This window comes from Perissodus microlepis, chromosome 1 (genome assembly GCF_051167445.1).
Source record: "Perissodus microlepis isolate ML-2025 ecotype Zambia chromosome 1, ASM5116744v1, whole genome shotgun sequence".
In the NCBI taxonomy this organism is placed as follows: domain Eukaryota; kingdom Metazoa; phylum Chordata; class Actinopteri; order Cichliformes; family Cichlidae; genus Perissodus; species Perissodus microlepis.
In genome coordinates this window covers 29,774,073-29,800,649 of record NC_140461.1, presented here as the reverse complement: position 1 = coordinate 29,800,649, position 26,577 = coordinate 29,774,073, and the positions used below count along the sequence as shown (strand labels likewise).

General features: G+C 42.7%; 1 protein-coding gene across 11 annotated transcripts in view; it reads right to left on the bottom strand.

Moving 5' to 3' along the window:
- neo1a (neogenin 1a) overlaps positions 1-25,851 on the bottom strand; it is a 161,725-nt gene extending 135,874 nt beyond the window's left edge. For 7 of the 11 annotated variants that reach the window (XM_084942100.1, XM_084942190.1, XM_084942268.1 and 4 more), the window contains exon 1: positions 25,161-25,850. In XM_084942100.1, the coding sequence (XP_084798226.1) occupies positions 25,161-25,251 (91 nt within the window). In that variant the 5' untranslated portion in view covers positions 25,252-25,850. Of the gene's footprint in view, positions 1-25,160 lie in introns of all 11 variants that reach the window. The other 4 variants (XM_084942577.1, XM_084942631.1, XM_084942524.1 and 1 more) reach the window with 2 other exon arrangements.
- Between the last annotated feature and the right edge of the window lie 726 nt (positions 25,852-26,577).

Here is a 26,577-nt window from a genome sequence, read left to right as displayed (position 1 = left end):
AACAAAATCAGCAGTATTTGAAATTCAAACCCAGGAAGTTTAAATTCCCTCTGAAAGCGACTCTGTCCCTCTCTGCCCTGCAGCCAAGATCACTTTCTCCGCGAGTCGGAAAGTCAAAACAAGAGCACTTGGGTTTCAAAATGGAGTCGAGTTACTCTGCACCACAGCCTGCTGTGGCAGAGAACATTGTGGTGAGATGGGGAGAGAGCTGCAGACACAGGCAAGGGTGAACGGCAGGAGAGAAATCGGTATCAGGCATGTGAGGGGCTGGGCTACAAGCGATTCCCTCAAAAGGAAATGAGCCGTTGAGTCTAGTAAACAGCTTCACCACTGGTCCCTGTGTAGCCCAGGGGCCACAGTAACACATCAGATTGTGAGCGGGTCAAAAAAAGAAAAAAGAAAAGTAGAGATGTGGGTAGAATCCCAATTCTCCATTTCTTTCACCTCATCTCTGCGGTATGCACTCTCTTATCACTTAATAACCCTGTTGCTTTCCTTTTCTTATTCCTCACCTGTACTTCACCGCCGTTCCCTGTCTGCATCCCTATCCATCACACCTCTGCTCTCATATTTGGTGGCAGATGGGGCTGTGCAGAGCTGTACATGCTCAGTGACTCGCAAGGAAGGGTGACAGGTCACATGACCGCACTGGGATTTGCTTCCATCATTAGGATGTAAATGGATGTCAGTTGGAAAAGACAGAACTGGCATCGGTGTGTAAGGCAGAGCATAATACATGTGTGTTGGCAGCGTCTTCCACCAGTGAGGGTGAGACGTCATGGCTGTGTAATAGCAGTGGGAGTAATGGGATTCGGTTAATGGCAAAATTAATTGAGGGTCTGAAGCCAGTGGGTGCTGATAAGGCTTCTCTCTTTTTCCTCTGTATATACTTTATTTCCATTTCTGTGCCTTTGCGCGTGTGTGGTTTGGACTGCATTAGCCCAGCGACAGAGAGGATGGTTCGAGGTGATAATACTCTCCACCGCCTTTGATAGCAAAGAAGGTGGAGAAGAGAGGAGTGAGGACAGGGAAGGTAAAGCAAAGGCAGAGCAAGGGAGATAAACAGGAATTGCAGGCAGAAGAGGAGGAGAGAGAGAGAGCGAGGGGAGGAAGAGAAGGATTAGGAGAGTGGGACGCAGTGTGTACATGCATGCCTGTGAGAGGCTGAGCACTGATAGCGCCCCTGGGATGAGTCGGTGGGTGACAGACATGCTAGAATTCGCTGCCATGGCACAGACGAGGATGCAGCATGCCTTAGAAGGAATGTCTAGAATAACAACAACCAAAGCTTGTGACATTAACTGGACTTCCTGTATGAGGCCATAAGGAACTGCAAGACAGCGTGGAATGAGTGAATTACACCAGGACACTGTCCACAGTTGCCCTTCCTTATATGCAGTCAGTGCACACACACGAAACAGGAGGCAGTTTGCTTTACACACACTTACAGCTAAAAATACGCTTTAATTTTATTTATTTTATTTATTTTTTTTTTTTTGGGGGGGGGTCATTGGTTACCTGCACAACTTTTACATGGGTGCAATTAAACATCGCATAAACTTCATACTGAGGAACAGGCAGGGTAAAGACCGTTTAATGCATGTCAGACAACTGCATTTTCACATGCAGTTCCACTTGGGGAAGGCAATAATTGTTAGGCTTCACTCACAAAAGGCCCAAAGACAAGTCGGCAACCCCATGGCAACCACCAGCTCCCAACAGATGGCAACTGGTTGCTACAGGCTGCTGACCGTTGCTACGTTGGTCGCGAAAACATACATGGCAGCTGCCCCAAAAAAACCTCCGTGTGTCTACTTTGGTCACCCGTCATTTGCATGGAACACACGGACAGTTGGCATGTGAGCGGGCCAGCTCACAAGCCCCACACTAAATGCACCACAAAGCTGTCAGAACTTTTGTTTTTTCCTTCCCGTCCTTAAAACTTGTAAGAGAAGGATAAACCTGTCACCTTAAGTTGCTGAATGCTTGTCTTGTAGGAATCAGTGTACTTCAGAAACACCAGGCAATTATGCACTGATGCAATCATACTCCTGCCTTCGACCTGCATATGAATCTGGCACAACGTCTTTTAATCCGCCCAGTGTGTCTGTGTGATAAAGGTGTAGTGTCAGCGTGGGTTATGTGCCCAGACTTTGTGAGCACACACACATCATGCTTGTCAGGGAGAGCAGCATTGGCCCGTGAATGTGGCGCCGGTGTTTGCTTGCGTGCCACCAATTGTTCTGTTGTGTGCGCTGTGTGTTAAGCGTGCTCCCCCATGTTCTTGTCTACTTCCATCAGCATCGTCAAACATGGGCATCTGTGTGGCATTTGTTTTGCATTTCCAGTTGCCCACAGAATTGCTTTTGTGTCTGGGTATATGCGAATTCGGTTGTGGAGAGGGGCTATTTACTCGAGGAAAGGACGAGGGGGAGATGGGTAGTTTTGGTCTGCCGGCACTTCAAAGCCGCTGCGCCTGGTTGATTGGCTGCCTTGCTTGTCTGCTGACTGAGAATCCCCTAAGGGCAAGCAGACCTCAGATTTGATTAGAAAACCAATAACGTGGGCTTCATATTTGCAATGTTAACAGTGCTCATAATTCGATTAGACAAGTGATTATTTTAGCAGAAGGGGATAGACACCAGTCAAATGTGTCAAGTAAGTGAAAGAGTGGAAACGGCAATCTTCTTGTTAATTATTCTGTTCTTGTGAAGTGGGATGTTTTGAAGGATGCTTATGTAAAACCGAACGATTATTTCTTTCCACAGCCCCGACCCACCCAACCATCTAACATATAAGTCACTTACACAGCCATTACTTTTCCATTCCACTTGTGCAGTCATCATCATGTCACCATTTTCCATCAATTTATTTTAAAAAGAGAGAAAAAAAACCCTCGGCTGCCCTCTCCAGTCCACTGACACAGTTCTTTCCACTGTGACATTTGCTCTGAGAGAGCAGACTTGTCTGTTTTTCTGCAGGCCCTGATTTGGAGCCAGTGGGATGATCATTAATTACCATAGAATGGGCTGCTAATGGTCGTCTGCGGTGCTCTCCAACCCAGCAACCCCCACCCCACACTCTACTCCCCGTCCTGGGTCTCCATGGCGACCTGTAGCTGAGCAGCTAGGGGCCTTTTACTAGGAAGTGGATGAGGTATAATGATTGGAAGGCGGGCCTGACCCTTGCGCTTCTTGTGCCACTTGACTAGGCATAGTGCTTATTAATGGACAATTTCTCTGGCACCTCACAATGGCCGTGATTTACTAACAAGTTCAGGAGGGGGATGAATAAAGAAATGTTGCCAGGCCGTCCCAGGTTGAAGGAAAAAAGCTTTGCTGTAAATTACTGAGCAGAAGTCTCTTGATTGTGCCAGCGCTGCCTGGCAAGTGTGTTGGACATGGCCTCCAAGGGCATTTTATTGTGTATCAAAAACAGTCATTTTCACTTCTGGTTTATAGTGAACACATGCAGAGATTTTCAAACAAGCCTGGATCGAGCCAGAGGAACACTGCAAAAGCTCCAGCTGCTCGTTTGACATGGGATCCAAGCAAACTGTCCATTCCTTCTCCACAGACTACAACCTTTTGCATGTTGGCATGATATTATATTGAAGGATACCTGTTGGCAGCCCGCATGTGTCAAGCAGAAATGTAATAGTGCACAATGTTAACATTTTAATTCTAGCCAACATTTACCCATTGCTTGAGGGGAGACTTTTGCTCTCCTTATCTCATCACTTTAAACAAATACAAATGAATGTGCTCAGCTGCCTCCGAAAAGGAAATGATCAGTCTGGCTTGTATCCCATGACAACGTCAGGGAGCATATGGCACACAACAAATTCAATATGAATGTAAATGAAGTGCAAATTAAAATAAAACGACGGACGGGGGAGAAAAAAAGAAAAGAAAAACCACATGCAGCATCTTGAGTGGATTTGAAATATGTTCAATTTTCAGCCAGCTCAACAAATCAAAATGCACCTGAAACTGCTTCCCGATCCCCGTTTTCTAAGCAAATTACAGAGGGAGAGTGTATGCAGCTAAATACCGAGCTGACATTCACTGGAGTGATTCTGAGCAGACTTGAGCTCAGCAAGGCCACTTGATGCTAAAAGATTAAAATCCCTTGTTTCTGCGAACCCTTTTCTTCAAAAGGGTTTTGTCATCCATGCTCACAAGGTCAAAAATCTCCAGCACACCTGCGTGGCTGGCTGTGCAGACATGATATTGCAGTTTTATTTACACCGTGCCTAAGTGCAGTGCTTTTCATAAAAGCCTTCCCTGGGAGGCAGACATTTTCCAAGAGGAGAGATGGAAGGTAGCCTGGCTCAAAGAATATAATTCTTTGCTAGATGAATCATTTCTTCCATTTCACTCATGCACCTTCTCAATGTCAAACAGAAGCTACTAGCCCCACATCTCAGGCTCGGTGGCCTTTTCCCCATATTAATGAGGATTGGAGGGGATCAATAAGATGACAGGAAGACAGATCGCCTCGGGTGGGAAGTGGAAGACGCTCCCATGAGGAAAAGGAAAGCAAATTCCAACAGACAACACTCCCAGCTTCTAGACCGAAACCCTCAACGGCCGTCTTTATGGCATCCTCTCGCTTCAGCACAAAGGCACATACACAACTGTGTTAATCTGACAGACACACACAGGGTTGGTCTCCACAGTGTGCTGCTGTGAACCTCAGAGAAAAAGGTCACCAATTATTCAGCGGCAATTGAGAAGCTGTTTCTTCGTAGAAGGCTCGACTGACAGCGTTTCTCACAGACACAGTGAGGGTTGATCATATGGTCAGCAGAGTGTGAGACCTCTGAGTAAACCTAAACCAATAAGGCCATAAGTCACCACTTCAGTGGGAACTCTTACTATCCTACTCAGCAACATAACAGCCTACAGTACTTAAACTACACAAATGGCTTCCCAAATACAGTAGAAAACATACAGAGTTAAAGAAGAAGAGGATAATCCCAGAGAAGTGGGAAGGGAAGATGATTCCTGCCATGTGAGGATTGTAAACCTGCCCTTAATCTGTCAAGTGGGTGTAACGCCACCCTCCGCTCAACTTTTTCATTGATTTTTTTTTTATTATTGTATTGTGGTTTGACCGTGACAATCCATGACAATAGGATCCAAACAAGCCCAGTTTATGGTGTTGTGTTTGGTTACATCTTTGAAAGGAAATATAGCACCTGTCAACAGAGACACTCAATACACATCATGTCTGAGTGACAATTTCAGAAAGCCATAAATGCAGCCACTAAATGTGGGGATGCTGCTGTCACAGTACGCTAAATAGCAGACCATTCACCAGTCATCGCATGGTTAGAGCCCGTCAGAGCATGCGTAAACCAAGGAAACACCAATACCACGTTATCCGTTTACTGTTGGGCCATGACAATAAAATTTTAAGCTAAAAGAGGTTTACATTCCTTGCGCAGCATCATCTCTTCTCATGCCTCTTTTAGCTTAGGTATGGACAGGTTTATCCTCTTAAATATGCCAAACAAATTGAGATAACCACTAGAGAAGAGTTTTTGGGAGGCCAGTACTGCCTCCACAGGAATTAATGTTACGACATAAAGCTACTGCACTAAACAGAGAGGTCCCATTTTCTTATTTTTTCATGGTGGGAGGATTTGTTTTGCATTAGTGCCTTTTAAATGCAAAAATGCACTGAATGCATGCTATTATCCCCTATCATCCCATGAAAGCAATTACATGAGGAGTTATGTGCATGAGAGATCTATGCAATGTGGCAGCCATGCACATCACACACTGAATTAAATGCATTGACAAGTCTTAGGGTTCATATGCGCCATCAGCTCATGCTAAAAAACTAAGATTCAGGCAGATTAGCTTGCACAAAACTCTAGTGTGTAATGAGCGGCGTCTCCAGCAGAAGCAATACACACCCTACCCGCTCTCAACCCACTCTGCACATACATCGGTTAAGCTGGTATACACTTTGCCCTTAAGTTTAATTATTGTCCATTTATTAGGGGGAATGCAGCCAAAATGAAAGCTGCAGTAGTTTTGTCTTTGGGTGTTGTACAGCAGCATCTAATCTCGCTGTGCCATAAACATTTTACCAGTTCAACAAAAGGTAGTTAGCAACATTGGTTCTTCTAGTTTTTTTTTGTTTTTTTTTGTTTTTTTTTTTTAAATGGTGGTTCGCAAACTGTGAAAAGTTGAATTAAACACACAAATACTCCTGTAGCTAACAATTTATTTATTATTTAACCGATAAATCTTAACCATCCCCTACCGTGGCTCTGTTTTTTAAAAAACAACCATTAAAAAAAAAAAAAAAAAAAAAAAAAACTTGCTGACTCTACAGTCTAAATTTAAAAAACAAATCCCATCAGAATAAAATGTAGTATGCATAATAAATGTTTTAGAAAAGCTTCTGTAATACCTGGTAAAATGGGGAAACACAATAAATGATTATTTGATGAGGTGTCAATTTTGGCCTAACGATGAAGAGGACAAATAAATGAGCTGATTGACACACTATTAAACATACCTGACAATGAAGCAGATCCTGATTCACTCCAAGCTGCTGACTGCTGATCACCTACTGATTGTGTATTACAGTTTGGGCTATTGTGTGCTGTTTTTTCCTTTTTTTTCTCTTTTGTGCGACTCCTACAATTCTAGATTCAGATAAAACTGATGATAAACATCAGGCTTGTGTTTTAGAGGCCGTTATCTTGGATCGGATGATAAGTGCGATGCGAAAAGTGACAATCAAACAGCAAATAATATTAATAAAACACACCTTTTACCACTGTGCTTGCAGATGAGTGTTAACAATAGATTGTATGTGCCGTTTCATCCTCAGTGTCTTTGCAGAATTTGTGTGATATTCATTTGTCACCGTCTGTGGGCTTCTGTCAGGAGAAACAAAACCAGGCTAATGTCCTCATCTAAACCCCAATAACATGAACCGCTACAAAAAGGGGAAAGCAAACACGCTCAACTATTCAACAGTGGTCTTTCTCAAGCAGGTGGGTGTGCCTGTCTGATTATGACTGTTTGGGTGCTGCAGGCTGTGTGGCCAGCACCATGTAAGATGTATGCACACCTGCCATGGCTCCTGGGTAGCGGGCTCGCAGCTGAAACGGTGGGGGGACAGGGGGAAAGGGGAGAGTAGGACAGGATGGAGGTAGGGAAAGAGGGGTAGACGCCTTAAGGGCCAATACTGGGGGGAGGGGAAGAGGAAAGCAAAAAGAACTAGAAAGATGTATCCATTATTAATGGTAGTTTGGTGTATGGAGAAAGAGATCTAATGTGGCTGTCAAGGTTGTAGCGCGTGCATAATCGACAAGGACGGATTCTCTCAGAGTGCCTCTTAAGTCTTCCTCATTGCACAGTCTCCTGTGCGCACCATCTTTCCCCCTCTCGCACTACATCCCCCCACTGTTTCTCACGAAACAAATGTATTGATTAGATTTTCCTCGCACAACAGGTTGCACAGAAAAGCCTCGCAAAATGAAATTAGCCAGTGTTACATTAGGAGACGAGGATTGTTTGATGAAGCGATTTGATGAAACGAAGATGAAGATAATGAATTGGGAGCGTCACTGGTAAGGTTTCCAATAAAAAAAACATTTTTTTCAAATAAAGATCTGATTCCATTGTGCGTCTACTCACGCAGCCTCCACACTAACACAGTGATCTTTACATCCGAAACAAATGCAACTGCATTCCTTTCCAAACAGATATTTGGAAAGCAATGCCAGTTTTCCTCTGGGGGGGAGGGAAATAAGAACGGTTACTGTCAAATATTTTCACACTGAGTGCAGTCTTTAAGAAATAAGGTGCTAATGAAAAATCAGTGCCAGAAATGTCCAATGATACATTTTTTCCAAGCAATTTTTCACAGCCTTACTATGATGCTGGCATCTGTCTGACTGGTTTATGTGTGAGACTTCTTTCTCTCCACCCCCCCCCATCAATTCCTCTCATTTCCTACAACCAATCTGCTGTGGGGTTTGATTTTTAATGCGAGATCGCTTATGCCTCACTGCCTGGTGAGAGGGAAGAAGCAGAGCGAGTTGGGAACAATGGAAATCAGAAAATGCAAAATGGTCCTTAATAAAGGACGGAACGTACCTTAGGATACTGGGAGAACCAAGTGAACCACAACTGCAAAATGCCACATTGAAATAAAATGAGACGCCACGGATATTTTACAACTAATGCCTGGGTTGCAGGTACGTGGAATAACGCCCTTTGGCTTAATACCAGCTGGGCCGGGCCAAATAACTATGCCACCCTGACAAATCTAACACAATTACACACATCAAGGTGTCGGGGGGGTTGACAGAGAATGATGAAGCAACATCAAACACTGTGCTGATAGATAGAAAGCAGAGAAGAGAGGTTGGAGCAGGGGGGAGGTAGGGTGGTAGAAGGAGGAGGAGGGTGAGGCCGTTATTGATTGCACCGCCTGCGTTTGTGTTGTGGAAGGAGGATGACGAGGAAGGGAGGGTGGCGCCAGTCAACTAAAGAACTGACGTGTGCCCCCCAGAGAACACACCGACTAGCCTCCATTGAGCTGCCCATTGGTCACGCTGAATATTTGATTGACACACACACAGTCAGTTACTACTACTACTGACACCCCATCCAACCCATCCCCCTCAAATAAACACAACAATGTATCCAGGGCTGATTGAAATTCAAACGCAGGCCTTGACGCCACAGGCACAGACAGCGATGGGCGGAAAGGGGGGTGGCAGTTGTGGCTCACTAGGGTCCTATCAAAGACAGATGCTAAATCACTTAACAACCCCTAAATTACTTGCTTGCAAATCTGCTGGGATAGGGGGAACCTAACAGTGTGTGGACATGGTGTGAATGAGTAACCACTACAATGGGGCTCTACTGCAACAAAAGGAAGACAGCCAGACCGGAGCATATAGCTTTACAAGGCACAATACAAAGGGGGGAAAAAGCCTGCACTCAGTAGGGCTACCCCACTTCCCATCACCTGAATGTTCAAAATCAATTTATCAGAAATGAGAGCAGGGGCACCTGCTGACAGACAATACCATGTGGGCATCTCATTTTCACTGAGGGAGGCTTTGCTGCAGGATTTATCACCTCTGATCTCATTTCCCTTTCATATGCTAGTAAATCCCAGGTAAGGCAGACGTTCGGGATGATACAGGGAGCGTGGCCAGCCCGCTCAGATTGGACTCTTGGAATTAATCGGGGAAAATCCTCAATGCTAACCTGCTTAGCTGTCACTTAATCTAGGGGTAAAGCAAATATCAATTATGCCGAGCACAAAAAGTGGGCCAGAGAGCCGCACATTCTTTACCCAACAATGAAACCAAAATGGCCATTTAGAAACTGGTTTATTTGATTCTTGGTTTACAATTACCTTAGTGCATAGCCAATGTTCACAGAAAGAAAAGGCTAATGGCTAAAAGTGCGCGTGCTGACACACACACACACACAACACAGACACACACACGCTGAATTTTGTCTTAGGAGAGGCAGGACTGGTAGGAGGCATAACCTCAATCCCTACTACATTACCAATCTCCCCTGAATACAGATCAGCCTAAATACGCTTATGGTCTACACTCAAGGACAAAACAACTTTCCCCAGGAGGGCTTCTCAGGTGACAACTTAAGTAATACTGTCTGGGTGAGAGTCATGGCTGCCTTCCACAGAGAAAAAACAAGGATGTTGCAGCCAGATGAGCTTAGGAAATCATAAGCAAGCTGAAAGTGGGGAGTGATTGTTTTCACACAGCACATGAGGTACCAAGTGCTGACACGTCTGCTCTCTCCTATGCACTACTTTTTATTATTTTTTCTCCATTGCTCGTGTATGTGCACATGTAAGCAATACCAGGCAACATTGGGCAGTCATGGGTCCGAGCTGTGAGGTCCCATTTCACACAAACTGGGTCAGTTAGGACGTGGCCACAACAGCCCAAAATGATCTAAAAATAAATAAATAAATAAATGAAACTATGCTGAAATGAAATACCGCCTCATTAGCTGCTTGTTCGACCACACCTACTGTATGCTACCTTTGAGTTATTTTTGTCCAACAAAGGGGGAAAAAAAGTCTGCTTTCATCACCCAACCTAGTTTGGTCAATTAGGAACACAATGAGCATCCTGCACGCTTCTGTGTGAGTACAGTTCATTTCCTGCCTTTATTGTTACAAGTGCTGGGCTCATTCAAAAGTGGATGAAATCGGGGAGGCCCAAGCACTATTTACTCAGCAGGGAGAGACATGAGTCCCTGGCTTCCTAATGGCTTCCTGCATTTCACACAATTGTTTCCCCTCAGGAAATCTTATCAATACAGATCACAGATGCACTGACCAGCCACAACCACAACACACGGATACTGCGCTTTAAGTACCTTTGAATGGGTAGGACGACTCTTTGGTTTCCTTTAACTACAACATGTTAAAGAATCTATATTAATTTAACTTTAAAACAGCTCTGAAGAGAGTAAGCATTAAATGTATTTTAGGCATGCAAAAGCACAAGTCTTCTGTTATGTTTTCTCAAAAAAATAAATAAATACATTTTGCAGGATGGCAACAAAAGCACAACACTCATAGCATATCCTCAATATAAAAGTATAGAAAATGGGTGTTTTAAAGCATTATAAACACAGATGCTTATTTCTTACATGATGTTAGAAAATATGCATCTAGACCAGCAAACCCAAGTCCTGAAATAAATCCCACACACAGTCAGAAAGGTGCCTGTTGGTATATAACACCTTCCGAGTCTACTAATTTGTAAGTATATATAAAGTAAGGTAGTTTTAAAAAGAAAAATCCTGAAGGAAATGATCTTTCTAGCCAAAAATATGCAATCTGTGCTGCTTAGTAAGACAAATTAGCCATGTGATAAATTGTACCATGTAGCTAATCATTTTACTTTTCAGCGAGACTAGCTGTTCCCTCCGTTTCTAGCCTCAGTGATAACCTATGGAAAATCCATCCAAGTCTTATTTCCATATTAGGTGCATACAAATGAAATTTACATCGATCTGCTAACTTGAACTCTTGATAGAAACCAATAAATGAATTTTCCAAAATGTCAGTATGTGCTTTTAAAGGCAAATTAAATACCTAGCTAATTTGATGAGACACAAGCGCAAGACGAAAATAAAAGAAGACCCAGCTGCAGATTTGTTCAAGATTTCCCAGTTATTGGGATATACAGTAGCAGAGAGGCCTTTGTAATACCATCATATAACCAGCAGCTGTATTTCAGATGTCACACATGAGAAGGGGTTAAGCTTCTACAGCATGCACATGAACCACAGGTATTTGTGGAACTAGCAGAAACACAGCCCATAAAATCTACACTCAACCTCTGTGCAGCACGCAAGGAATGTTCTCTGAGCGCTTCACTATCAGCGCTGAGCCAACAGAGACTATCCTCGCCCCTGCTTTAAAGCCGGTGTGGAAGAAAGGGAAAATGGGAATGGGGCAGTAACAGTGAACCAAACGACTAGATATGAGGTGAGCTACTTTTGTTCTCATTAGAAATTAATTGCCAGTGTTGACAGTGGTTGGGGCCGAGAGTCACTAGGCATCCAATGCACTGCCCCATGGGGAGCACTTGAACCCCTGACCCCCCCACCATGGTTGTTTGGGGCCAGAAGGGGTGCGTGACATGGCCCTGGCCCGGAGACACTGCCCCGCCAGGCTGGGAATGCAGTGGCACTGTAGGGGGAACAGGAGAGGGACAAAGAAGGGAAAGAGGGGCTCCATTGATTCAGGGTTGATTGGGTTAGAGAGCTTCATTATTAAGTCCCCTGTCACTCTGCAACAAAAAGCTCCCCACAGGCTAGCAGTGGCTAATAAAACCACTACCTTTTATAACTCGAGACCACTTCTGACATCTTCTTTTGAAGAGAAATGGAAACGTGCGACTTGGTCCCCAGCTTAAAAAAAAAAAAAATTTAAAAAAATTCACATCTTCCAGCTGAATGAACTGTTGCTTCATAGCACTGAACATAGACTGGTGAGAGCTGCCAAAGCCATCTTGAATTAAGCTCCTTTCACACCTGCTTAATTAGATAATCTTGGGTGAATTTTCATTTAGACTTGCTACACTTCACTACAATATTATAAGCCATATGGCAGAAACAGACTGCAGGACATATTTTAGGATCTTGCTCCGAGTGCATTTGTGTGTATGTGTGCTCTTTGAGCGAATTTGTTCAGCAGGTGTCCAGAAAGCTTGAGTGACATGCTTATGCACTCCGGACTAATTTAGACCACTCCAGGTAAATGAAGTATGCAAGCAGAAAAAGCATTTCTGCTTTCTCCCAAGTGACTAATAATCAATTCAAGCACTTGGGTTGTTGGTAGCTAGGGAAAGGTTATACAAGAACATGCTGTCCTTCACAGGAGAAATACAAACATCTCTGCCCTTAATTAAGGTTGTTACATACTTTTAATCCTTTTGTTGTGTAAAGACAATGACTAACAAAGGGAGCTTCGTGTTTTGCTGGCTGTGACAGTGCCTGTATTTGTTCATAACAGTCAAATATAATTCTCTGCATTAACACCACCTCATTACTATTAAAACTGCATCTTTATGCATCCACTCTACACCATACTGACAATTCACATTATTGCCCTAAAAGGAAAGTATACTTTTTTTTTTTAATTTCATCCCAATAACTGCTGCACTCTTTGCAGCCCAAAAACAGTTGAATATGGGTTGAAAGAAGGGGGGAAAAAACAATTATCATGCGCCCAAAACATGTCGGGCACCTCATCCTAGCATGATTGAAAAGGGGGGAGTAAATGAACAGACAAGTTTAACCGTAGTCATTAATGTTCATCTCCCTGTGTTCTTGATGGGAAACCTCATTAAGAATCTGTTGGTAGCATCTGGCTTGCTATCCCACCCCATTACTGCCCCACCATGCCAAAACCTCTGCCATCGGCCCTTCCGCTCATCCCCCCACTCCAACCACCTCCCTCGTGTCTCGTATGACATCTGTGTCTCGGGGTCCTGTGATGGAATGCTGCTCGCCTGCTATTCCTCTGCAGGTGCTCCCTGCTGGCTGCTCTCCACTATGCAGCCACACTGGTGCTTCATGCTGTGACCTGCCACAGGCTGAAGAATAAAAAGGGGGGGATGGGGTGGGTTCAAAGTTCAAGGGACAGTGTTTAAGGAAAAAAACTGATGCAGCTGCTTTCCATCACTGCTCTTTGGGTACACTTGAAGCTGGGCAGAAATCCTCACCTCCCCGCTCGTCCTAACAAAGCTCATCCTCCTCCTTCTCCACCATATCAGACAGAGGAAGGTCACGTCTGTATTTAGACAGCTCAAGAGACTGTGTCGCCCCAGATGCTGCTCTCAGGTTCTACATGGCTTAATCCAACAGTGAATGAAGCCCTGTTGTGCTGTATGTGAGGATGAGCGGAGTCATTCTAGCATTAGGCCAAATAGAGGCTAAATGCTCTGACCATAGGAGTTAGATGTGGGCGATATAGCCTCAAAATTATACAGTGATATTTCAAGAAATTTCCCTGGAAATTTTAAATAAATGCTTAACACCATAATTTAACATTAACCAAAGTAATTTAACCTTCTAAATTAACAATGTTACGCAATAAAACTGAAAAAATATTTATAAAAATATTTATAAATAATTTATAAAAAAAAAAAATCAAAAAAAAAAATATCACAACAACAGCCACCTCAAGGCACTTTATATGTTAAGATAAAGAACCTACAATAATATGGAGAAAACCCCAACAGTTATACAACTCCCTACGAGCAAGCATTTGGTGACAGTGAGGAGGAAAAACTCCCTTTTAACAGGAAGAAACCTGTTGCAGAACCAGGCTCAGGGAGGGGGAGCCATCTCCATCTAGAAGGAGAGAGCATATTTCTCCTGTTTTGGCTTCCCTTCATTGGCTTCCTGTTAAATCCAGAATTGAATTCAAAATCCTGCTCCTCACATACAAGGTCTTAAATAATCAGGCCCCATCTTATCTTAATGACCTTGTAGTACCATATCACCCTATTAGAGCACTTCGCTCTCGCTCTGCAGGCCTACTTGTTGTTCCTAGAGTATTTAAAAGTAGAATGGGAGGCAGAGCCTTCAGTTTTCAGGCCCCTCTTCTGTGGAACCAGCTTCCAGTTTGGATTCGGGAGACAGAAACTATCTCTACTTTTAAGATTAGGCTTAAAACTTTCCTTTTTGCTAAAGCATATAGTTAGGGCTGGACCAGGTGACCCTGAATCCTCCCTTAGTTATGCTGCAATAGACGTAGGCTGCCGGGGGATTCCCAAGATGGATTGAGTTTTTCCTTTCCAGTCACCTTTCTCACTCACTATGTATCAATAGACCTCTCTGCATTGAATCATATCTGTTATTAACCTCTGTCTCTCTTCCACAGCATGTCTTTTATCCTGTCTTCCTTCTCTCACCCCAACCGGTCGCAGCAGATGGCCCCGCCCCTCCCTGAGCCTGGTTCTGCCGGAGGTTTCTTCCTGTTAAAAGGGAGTTTTTCCTTCCCACTGTCGCCAAAGTGCTTGCTCATAGGGGGTCATATGATTGTTGGGTTTTTCTCTGTATCTATGAAGCGCCTTGAGGCGACTTTTGTTGTGATTTGGCGCTATATAAATAAAATTGAATTGAATTGAATTGAATCTCCCATGACCGGTTGGGGGTGAGGGGAGGAAGAAAGGATGAAAGACACGTCAGTAATTTCCATCCACTATTTGGTCTTCCTGTCATATGGAGCACAACTAGCAAGTACTCCAGCAACACATGCTGCTAGCATCTCCTTTTTAGTAGGCTGGCTGTACTGAAAGGTGAGCTTTTGCTTGAAGTCATTAACCCTTTAAGACCTACCATAGAACCAAGTCCGCCAGAGCTTGTATTATATTTTTTCATGCTGTAGTGCCATTTCTGGGAGCATATCAAGTTAATATACATCAATACAACCATTATAGCCCAAATTTTAATAATATGTATGCATTAAGTGCATAGTAATTACATAAATTGCAAAAAAGTGCAATAAACTACAAAAAAATTTGAAATTTTTTTTTTTTTTTTTTTTTAACATATATTTCTAGTTAGAGAAATTTAAGAGGCTTATCCCTCAAAACTGTAAATACAAAAAAGTTGCACAAAATAGTTTCCCACCACAGGAAATTTATTTTGAGTGTCTTCATAGTTTTATTTTTGAAATACACCAATTTTTATATACTGCAGGAAAAACGAAAATAAATATTATAATGCAAATTTGCAAAAAAAAAACAGCATGTGCATCAAAATAAACTATTTCCAGCAGTGCAATATGAGTCCTAAGCATCCCAGAAACGACACAGAAAGTCATAAAGTCAAACATAACTTTTAAAAACACAAGTAAAGGCTCATAAGGACCTGATGGTAAAAAAAACTACATTTCCGCAAAATGACGTCACTTCCAGTTTCGGGCAGGTCATGGCGGACATGCGATAGTTCGCGCTGATGGATGTAGGAAGTGTTACAAACAGCTGATCGGATTGGCAAAGCGTGTTTCTGGAATATTATGTTTTTGTTGCTGCAGGTGCTTTTTATGCAGTTTTTGCAAAGCTATATGTGGAAGGAAACTGTGACCTAGAACAAGCTGATGGCATAAGATGTAAGTACAACTCTGGCGTGCCCGCTCCGACCGGCTTTAAAGGGTTAAAGACATTTGCAGTTTCCAACTTTTACTAAAATCATTATTGATTTTTATTGGAGGCTGACAGGGCTCTTCCTCTCAGACATGCCTGGGCTCGTCTCTTGAGCTCTAGAGAAGGTAAAAAAATGGCATTGCTATAGCAGTGACACAGCACCACAAGTCTGCCTCCAGTTCCTGCAGTGGAAAAAATGCTTCTGTAGAAATGTGCAGTTACTTCATTTCCTCTCAGTAAAATAACATGCTTCTCTCCATCTTTTATATCACAACCAGTCATTTATTTTAAAAATTCCCTTATAATTACTCAAATTTGTCTTGCTACAAAAATCACAAATAATGAATACCTTTTTAAGAGCTCCTGTTCTCTATTTTTTTTTTTAATAAACAAGGAGCGCGTCACATTTTGGGGCAGACATTTTGATCAAATGTATTCACCTCCCCTGTACTCTAAATCAAATTTCAGGATGTAATTAGCATTTCGATTGGAAAGCTCAAGCTCTGTGTTACTTAGAGCTCTGCGTTTCTAACGTGCAGTAGAAATGCCATCATGTTTCAAATAAGTGCCGCAGAGAGACACATTTATTCAACTGTGAAAGGCCAAAAAAGCAGAAAAGAGACAGCCAATTCCATTACATCATGGCAGCGTATTAAAAAGGCTTAAAGCAGCAATTTCACCATTTCAGCTGTCACTCTTGACCTCTGTTAGCTTCAGATGAGCTCAGAGTTGAGAAGGAACTGGCTCCAATAACATGGTGAGAAGTCACTGCAGTCGGTAGAGCTCCACGCCAAAGGGGAGCTCCCAGTGGCACAAAGGAGCCTCTATCTAATGCTGAACTGTTCAAAGAATCGTTTCAGCTCACTCTGGCAGCAGAAACATTGGTTCATACCACCAGAATTTTTTCAGGGATCACCATAGCAGCAGGTAAAAATCAAAATAAAACCAGGGAGGTTGACTGGAGGGATTTCAAGAAGAAGAGGGACACTGGTTGATACATACACGACAAGTACATAACCCTCTCCTGGATCTACCTCTAAAGCCTAAACTGTTTAAACTTAATGACTGAGACTCAACAATCCAGGAAGCTGATGTGCTTTACATGCCAAGACAGTTCCATGGAAAAGTACAGTGCAGGACAAAAGGGAAAAAAAAGGAAAAATGACACTGTCTTCTGTTCTCGCAGAAGCAATAGCACACTAACACACTAACTCTGCTTCAAAGTTAAGTGGTTTCAATAGATTTCTTAGAGAGAAAGAAGACAAACCAGTTCCCTGCTTGCAAAAAACCCACCAGGAAGGAGAAAATACAACTTCAAACAGAATTGTTCTGGCACATATTTACTATATTTGGCACAGCTCATTAACGACAGAAGAAAAACTTTCAGCGGGAGCTGTGCACCAATACTGAACTAGATTACAAGAGCTACCTAAAAACATAAAAAATAATAATCGACTCAATCACAATGTGACAGTAATTTTCCAAAATAGCGCAACATTTTCAATCTTCAAAAAAAAAAAAAAAGAAAAAAAAAAAAGAAAAAATCTTTTCCCAAACTCATTTTTAGAAATCAATGTTCTCTCACAAACCAAACCACGCATCTACCAATGTCTTTACAATTCACCGCCACGAGCAAATCTGTAATTTTGCTCTAAACTAAAAAAAGCACTTTCACAATAAAGAAAAAATAAAAAGAGTGTGGCGATCAATGCATCCGTCCATGATTATGTTTCTCGAATTAAGTGTTAATCTCACCGATCAGTGACACCACAGTGGCAAAGTTTTATGTGAAAGCAGTCCCATTTATTCATTCTCTGTGAAAGTAGATGCAAATATCTGCTAGTTTTTGTCAAGCCGGGAAAGCTCTCTGAAGCTTGTTGATAAAACAGCTGTTCAACCCCAGATGGGTGGCATACGCCTATATACAAATACCCACCAAAACATACACACACATCCCACCAAGTCTAAAGCTGCCAAGAACCACGGCCGTGCACAAGACGAAGGCAGAAAGCTCCACTGAGCACAGCTCACAATCCTCTCTCTGTGACTGACTGCCCCCACACCCTTTCAACAAATGCCTTCATTCAGTCAATGTTCCTTTGACTGAATGAAGGCTGAGAGCCTCTCTGTGTACATGGGTGACTGATACCTTATAAGGTTATATGAAACCTCTCCAACATACAAGATCTGCTGAACTGGGCACCAGTGATTTGAGCAGAGGAACATTGATTATGTTAAACACAACACTGTAATTCAGCCCCAATCAAACACAATCCATTAGCGCAATCTCATGTTGGGATTAATGATTCAAATTGCATCAGCCATACTGCATGTTTATGATGAACAAAAATCATTATATTGGAGGAGCTGCATCGATTCTTGTTTGCCTGTAGTCGCTCTGAAGCACGAGCTACTTTACTACTGCACTACACCATTGAACTACGCCACCGAGAAGACTTTCAGGTTAATTCATCACACCCTGGATGTCCTCCAAAAAGACAGCAGAGAATAAATTCATGTCTGAGGACTGCGGGATGTTGGGACTCCAGCAGGTAGAGTGCACCCAAATGAAGGTTATTAATCCATCTTTCAAGAAAGAGTATTAGTCTCTCTTAATTTACAACCAGGATTGCTGCCAAGAATGAAACTCGACACCACACAGTTAGATTAAAAATATAAATGACACCAAATCAAATTCAAGATTCTTAGAAACAACAGTACGAGAGTGGGTTAATCCAACCTTTGCAAGAAGGTGATGCCATCTAACATTTAACCCTATGTAGTAATAAGCACAACCCACGTGGATGTTCATCCAGTCTTGTCTGCTTGTTTTGCATTCCACTTATACTTCAGATATCTGCTATTTTTCCATCCTATGTGCTTCCTTCTGAAAAGACTATTTTTTAAATGTCCTTCACATGTAGTTGTTAAGAGATGCAACCGTGAGACTGCTTCAAGTGAAAGTCTCTGAATACAGAGACATCTTGCCATAGTTCTCGCAAACTCTTCTAACAGTGACTAGAAAAGCCTGGACAGGAACACTCAGATCTGCTTTTAAAGATTTAAACCACAACTGCTATTCCAGTTCTTTCAGCTTTATTACATTTTTCCAGTATTTACATAAAAATACACTAAATACAACCTTAAAGGATTTACAAAAGTTTTAAGGACAGGGAGATTCAAGCACTGTAAAAAAAAAAAAGGTTTAAAAGATCTAATTTTAATAGGAAATGCCTGTATGCTCCCCAGGGCTGTAAAAACAGTTTTGTGTATAAGAGAGCCTTGCACTCATTAGCTGAGGCTCATCTGACAAGCACAGCTTGCATGTGTCATAATCCTATGCAGCTGCCACTACCGACAGGAGACACCACAACAGGAGCTCAGGGGAACCAAAATAGCAAAAGTTGGAGGAAATTTTTTTAGGTTAAAAAAGAAAACTTCTCGCTGGCCTGCTGTGCTTGTAAAAAGATTCCCCCGGAAGGACCACGCAGCTCATTCCTTCAAGGTTTTGCCTGAACACCAAACCGGGGGAAACTACTCCTTTTCTTGCCGTTCACTACTTAAATCTAACATCAGTACACACGTCCTTCCATTTGCTGCTGTCACGCTGCAGTTATAAAAGACGTGCACTGCATCGCAAGAGCTTGGCTCCTGTGATTTTACTGCATGCAGTGAACGACTGGACAATGCCACTCTGTCCCGAAGAACACAACCGGCTGGAACTGCAGTCGAGCAGGTCATAAATATTACAAAACATCCAAACGCAAGACTACAGCACGCTAGTGAGACAACTTTCACTTACAGGCCTGAGTGCTGCTCGGATAAACACTTCAATAAATAAAAAGGGCCAAAATGATTCTTATTTGTAGGCAGTTTATTTTTTGAATGAACATAAACTCTTTCCACACAACAATAATATTCTAAATATCTGCAGTCAAACAAGAAAAATAAATGATCACAGGGTAAAGAAAAAAAAAGGGGGTGGTAAGTTTTATCAAAAGGTTAATTTCTGCAGGATCTTCTGAAAAGACGCCTTTAAGATCGCTATGATGATTTTGCTTTGATTCTTATTTATTAGATATTTTCAAGGTAGGCTAAACACAATCTGCAACTCTCCAAAAACAGACGTCCTGCTGAGCTGAAAACAACGTCAAGATCGTGGCCCATTGCAAGCTCTTTCCAGCTTTTGGTCTTGAGCCAGTGATACTCGCTTGCACAAACCCTACAGCACACACAGTTGCCTTAAGTGCACTGAAACACACTGACCAAGATGGGAAACTGGGCTCTTATTGACACATAGCCATAATTTCAGTCTCCTCTTCGTATGCTTCGCTCACACTGCTGCTATTTGAGGCAGCCTGAGGAAAATGGAAGAAAAAAAAAAAAACCCTCCACTCTCCCAAAGGTCATTAAGCCGGAGCATCACTCAATCACAGAGGAACGGGGAAGCCTGGAGAGCCTGGCTGCAGCACAGTGAAGTAGAAATTTTGCATTCTGTTCTATTTTTAAAATAGACGTAAAAGGAAGCGTGGAAATGAGTGAGGCAAATATGTTTCCAGGAAGTCTCCAGTAAAGGATATAAATGCTGTTGATGTAATGTCCCTCAGGTTACCAAGTCTCAAAAGAGTCTTCACACAGGGCAGCATGGACAGCTTTATGGTCTCTAGACACTCGTCAGCCTCTTTAAAGTCCAAGCATTTTTTTCCCCCAGCTTTCTTTGTTTTGACATGAAAGGGTGAGCAGACACAAAGACGGCAGACGGTAGTCGAAGTGGAAAGGTGCACCGTCTGACATCTTTTTAGGCACAGCAGGAGCGCCTCCTGAGCCGAGAAGTTCAGCTCTAAGAAGGGCGCACTTGATGTGAGCGCCTTTCTGTGAACTGACCAATCGTAATACACAATAGACTGGCTTTCAAAGAACTGAGAAACATGATGGTTGAAGACAGCACCAGAGACTGTATAAAGAAAAGGAAAATCTTCATTTTAGCCCCGTATATATGAAACGACTCTAGAGTACAGTGACAGCATTAACATCATCGTTCAACCAGCTTTTATGAACATGGGTCTCTTTAACATTCAAACAGCATGACGAATAAAGACGAATAAAGTTAACTTGAACGTCAGCTGCTATGCCTCATATTGATAGAAAAATTGGCTTTTAATACCTTCAACATTGCCACACATCACTTCCCCCCAAAAATGCTAATGTTTATTTAGAAAGACATTTCTGCATTCCTCAAGGCTAAACCTCATTTTTATCTGCCTACTAAACTCAAAAAACAAGAGACTACATACACTACATGTAACGTAATATAGAGGAAAACTCAGAACCCTGATACAGGCCACTGAATGTCTAGGAGTAGGAGAAACTACTGTTTCTCTGCAACACATCAACACAAGCAGCATTTCATCTTAGCAGGGGGGCAGCTACAGCTATATGCTTGCCTATGATCTGCTCGGGGTTTTAGACCATGATGCAAGTTTGGATTCGCTTCGCTCAAAGCAGCTCTGCTTCAGCAACACAGCAACCAGCAAGTCAGTCTAGTCTATGCCCCAAACGGAGACCAACAATGCCAGAGCAACAGCTCTTATGAAGAATTAACAAGGAGGGGAAAATTTTCAAATTTAAGAGAGTCTTAGTCTGATGGAGAAATCTTTCAAACTCACAACTGACACCGAGTTTTATATGGCAAGAAACTGGATAAAGATGCTCTACTTATTCTACATTATTCTGATTCTCAATCTTGTAAGTTCGGTCTACGCTGTAGGCAGTGTTTAAATATGAGCAATTTATGAGCTAATTAACAAACTTGGGAACTGTATGTGATGATATAAAAGACAATAACTATTGGTTAGCCACAGAAGGCTTGAGCATGTGTATGCCTGCCCGTGGAACAACTATAGAGTATAGACAGTATAAAAGATTGTCGCAGGTTTGTGACCTGAAAAGTAAAGTATGTATGTTTGACCTGCATTAATTTCGAAGGCCAGCAGGGGGCGACAGCTTGTGTTCGTACAGAAGTTTATTTGGAAAACAGCCACTTGCTTTGTGACCTCAGTACACAGGTTCATGAAAAGGGCATCAAGTTTGTCTTGTAAATAACTAAGTAATATTTGTGATTTATAAGGCGTTAGTCAATGAGGGCTCTTTTGTTTCACGAAACACCACATTTTCAACTGAGAAAATCCTGTTATAGATGTGTTATGATGGTACTTCACTAGCTATGGTGACATTACAGTGACTACACCCATCATTTATACGGTTTGCTAGAAACGACGACTACTTTTGTTGGTATTTCAGCTTTTACTGATCTTTGTAGTTTCTCTCTAGAGAGAGAAACGAGGACTTCTGTAGTACCCGGGTTGGGTGTTTAAAATTTAGATTGTCCTCTCCAGCTTCAACCCATTCAACCAATCGGCATTTGATTTAAACACACCCATCGCTTATGAGCGGGCACTGTTAGCTCAGAGGGCTGCGTGAAATTCTGCCTCTCTAACCCTTCCAAAACTTTTCACGTAATGCTTCTCTCTGCAAAGGAGCAAAGAAACGCAAACAAATACCAACACTGGATCATAAATCGGCCTCTGGACAGCTGAAAGGGGGTGATTACACTTAGCCCAACCACCTAAAAGAAGCAACAGCAGCTGTTAAGCCATGCATTCAGAGAATATTGATCCGCCCGTTCACACTGCCAATTACATGTCATAAAGTGCTGTCGCCGTTCTTAGCAAAAATTATTTCATTAGCAGCTTTTCGTTTTATTGCCCCTGCAAACCTTGGACAAAAGGAATAAAAAGGAACAAGGCACAACCTGCCTGTTGTTTTCAACTATGCCATAAGAGCAGCAACAAACTGAGCCCTCACGTCAGTGGCAATTGCAGATCAGTAGCATAGCCTAATGGGGTGGTTTCATTAGTGAAGCAGATGAATCAAATACTTGGCCAAATGTGCAATTATCCGTATCTCTGCGGATGGAGGTCATTAGGACTTAGTATGAGCTATTGGAGCCCATAAATAAATGATCAGTAAACAGCACACTCTATGCAGCAGAGACAGCAGATGACTCTGCATCATGGCCCCTCTCAAATCATCACAATAGCATGTGGAAAAGACTCACTCCATTTTTGAGGTGAAGTTTGTGTAAATGGATAAAAGAGGACATTTTTGCACATTTTGTGAACAGATTAAAGAGCAGACGGAGGGTCATGCTTGAATTATTCTTGAAAATTCATGGATGATGATCCACCTTTAAGCCTTCCTTCTCTTCCCCCCCTCCCTAAAATGTGATTTAGGACCACCAGGGCGTTCCCAAACAACAAAACAAAAGGTGGTAAATTATGTTCTTAGCAGCAGAGTCCAGAGAGAAGAACTTAAACGCGCAAAAGAAAAGAAAGGTTGTTTAGGAGGCTTGAGCAGCGTTGCATGTAAGATGGTATGTGAGGATAAAACCCCGGAGAGAGCAATGCGAGCGCAGAGGGTTGCCAAATGTTTACACATTTCAGCAAGTTATTTGCATTGTCCTGTGGGAGACAATCAGCACTCAGCTCCCTCCCAGCAGGATTACAGAGATAACCCCGAGATAAAGAAGAGCCTAAATGGATCTCCTCTAACTGGGACTTGTTTACCAAAAAAAAACCCTTAAAACTTCTTGAGACATTTTCAAAGTTCCATCATAAGAGCTTCAGAGGAGAAAGGGCTAACAATAGCAGCAGTTTGTCTGAACCTTTACAGGTTTTTCCAACGTTACGCAGCGAGTCCCGAAACCCAACGAGACAGGCTCAAAACTTTTTCTTTTTTTTTTGAAGTTAAGACCACAACTCCGCCATCCTTGATAAAGATAAAAGTTGTGGCCACATATTCAGCACCTCAAAGAAATGTGTTTTGGATAAACAGATATTTTCGGAGAAGGGGACCCCACAATTAGTAATTTGAAACTCCCTGCGTGTGGGTCCCAGTCCAATTCTCTGGAATCAATCAAAGCTCCCAAAGGAACTCCCTGGACCCCTTAATCTCCTGGTTTTATTACTTTCCAGACAGTCGGCCTGTTTCACCCTACCCCCATTTCTCTTTTGTACTGATCTCCAGCAAAGCCAAGGAGGGGCTTTTTTTCCCCTCTCTATCTCCCCTTCCACTACTGCAGAGCTCTTTTCATGCAGGAAAGGGTCTTTCATCAGGCTCCACACGCAAGAGAGCCCAACAGCTAGCAGAGGCCCGTCTCTTCTCTCTTTCTTTGCACATTCATTCTTTTTAAGTGACAAACCACACAGCGTGCTTTCAAAAAAAGAAAAAAAAAAGTGCACGGACCTTCTGTTTTGACACACAAAAGTATTTTTATTTGCATATCCTGAGAATTAACGGAGAAAATTGGGCCATGTTGCACAAGAGTCAGTTACTGCCACATTTTCTTTTGGTCCAGACTTCATGCTGCTGTGTTTGATAAGGTCTGCCAGCTTAAATGATAAAGATATGACTTTGTCACGATGGGGTATGCGATAAGGGCTGGAGCTGTGCACTCCGATGACTGCTGGAAAAACATTTTTCCTCATGACTCTCCAATTTATCTCAGACACCGCTGGCTCCAAGTGCCAATAACAGACTCTGTGTGCTGGGTTTTTCTGAACCCCCCACCCCCTTACACACACACACACTCACTCTCATTATCATTATTCTAAGAACAAGAAATCACGCCCAGTATCGGTGAAATTTTGTGTGTGAGACAATACTACTAGTTGAAAGAACATATATTACCGACATGCACACACTGCAGTGCAGTGGCCGCACTTCAAAACAATTAACAGAAGCAAATGAATCGGGTCTGTTTATCCATCAGCAAAACATGTATTGACGCCCAGTAATGAGATGTCTGCTGGACTGATGATGCCAGCTTATTACCTGACAGTGAACACTAATGACCCTTTGCATAGTGTAAGTGTGCGCCCCCCCCCGAAAATTCCATGACCACACACACACACCTTGTCTCACACAGATTGATGGATAGACTCCAACACACCAAGCAGAATCTGTTGCTTGGCCTTTGCAGGTTTATTGCACATAATTCAGAGACACGCTCATGAACACAACTACACCGCATGTCTGGAAATGGCTTGAAAGACAACCGGAGAAACCTATCAGCAGTTCTGCCTCAACAGCCTCCACGCAGACAAAAGGACGGAGTGTGAAAGCGTGCTGCTTTTGCTGCTCGGAAGAGGGGCTGGTCTCGGATTAAACAGTGTGCCTGTAGTGGAAAGTAGCCTACTTTTAAAGTTATCTAAATATGGAAGTGTGTCTGACCCGAACGCCGCAGAATTAGCTACCTAACCCCCTGTCTGATTTCCCCCCTCCCCGAGACATTCCGTGCGTTTTTCCATTCCAACTCCTCTAACACAACCCAGGCAAGTTCCTCCAACCGAGGCACGAAGAAGCAGACACACAGCACAACTATTAGTGGGTTGCGGGCATTTACCTTTGTCGACATGCTTTGCAGCGGTGGTCTCCGTGTAGAGAAAGGTGAGACAGAGGAGAGAGAGGAGCGACAGAGCTCCCCGCTCGGCCATCACTTTTCACGAATAAATCTTTGCAGGCTTTAAGAACCCCGGAGAAGCTGTTTTTGTTGTTTTTTTAAAAATAAATAAATATATATAAATCCTTAAAATCCCCGTCCACCTCCTGTGAATGCACAAAGAGAAGAAGGAAAAAAAGTTCAACGTCCTAAAATGTGCAGGAACATCCGGAGCCAGGTAGGCTACTTTTAAAACTGGCCGGATGAAACATGTAGCTGGAAGGAGAGAGCCGCAGGTTACACACTGTTTTCTCAACTTGGTCGAGGCAGAGGTTGGGGAAGGAAAAAAAACACAGAAATCAATCCATTGCCACGGAGGCGCAGTCTCAGAAAGATTTGCGCACGACTCGGCACAGACGCGTCCACTATACCGCTCCCGACATTTGCCGAGCGCGCAAAAGACTAGAAAGAGCTCAGTTGGAGTAAAAGATAAGATCCAAGCCGAAGGAGAAATCTCTGCCGCGGCCAGCTCACTGATCGCGGACGGGACGTAAGAGGAGCAGCGTGTTGTAGGGCTGGATCTCCACGGGCTCCCCGGAAAACAGGGCGTGGAGTCTCACAGAGGTTTGGATCATGGGCCGCTTCTGTGCGCTCAGGCGAAAGCTAAAATATGGAGTGGGAGTGTAAAGCAGCGACAGCACCTCATTTCCGCTAGTGGTGTGCCATACCAAGTAAACACAGCGCCAGTATTGACCCTTACTGATACTTTTAATCTTTAAAGTTAGAAGGAGAGCAGTGTGCCATGATTTATGACACAAATCATCATCGATTTGCTAATATAATTAATGCTGAACACATTTTAAATACCATTAAATCACTGTGTTTTTACTTTCCACACTGACTAGTTAACACACCTTTCCGTTTTTCATCCATTTTAAAACTTTTGGAGACCAGGAGTGTTAAGGTTTCTGTCTCTAAAAGGACAACTTCTGTTAAATGTTTTATAGGCAATAAATAAAATAGACCTGACAGTCAACACAGAGGATCATGATGTTTTTAATGTTGGAAGTATATATTTTTCAAATGTAGGCATTTCACGCAATTCAGTGGGATACATACTGAACTTCCAGAATAGAAGCAAAGTATCAGTCCGCACTAGTACTACCGATATCTGGATCGATCCACCCTCCTCTAATATCTGCCAAAATATTGAGCAAATTCACATCATCAATGAAGTCTTCATCTCCTTAAGATTTTAGTGATATACTTCATATCAATATTCAGTTGTGTTACTCTGTCTCACTAATTAGCACCAAAACCTCACTCTGTCCACACACAAGCTGTTAAATATCACGACCCACTATCACATAAAGATATAATA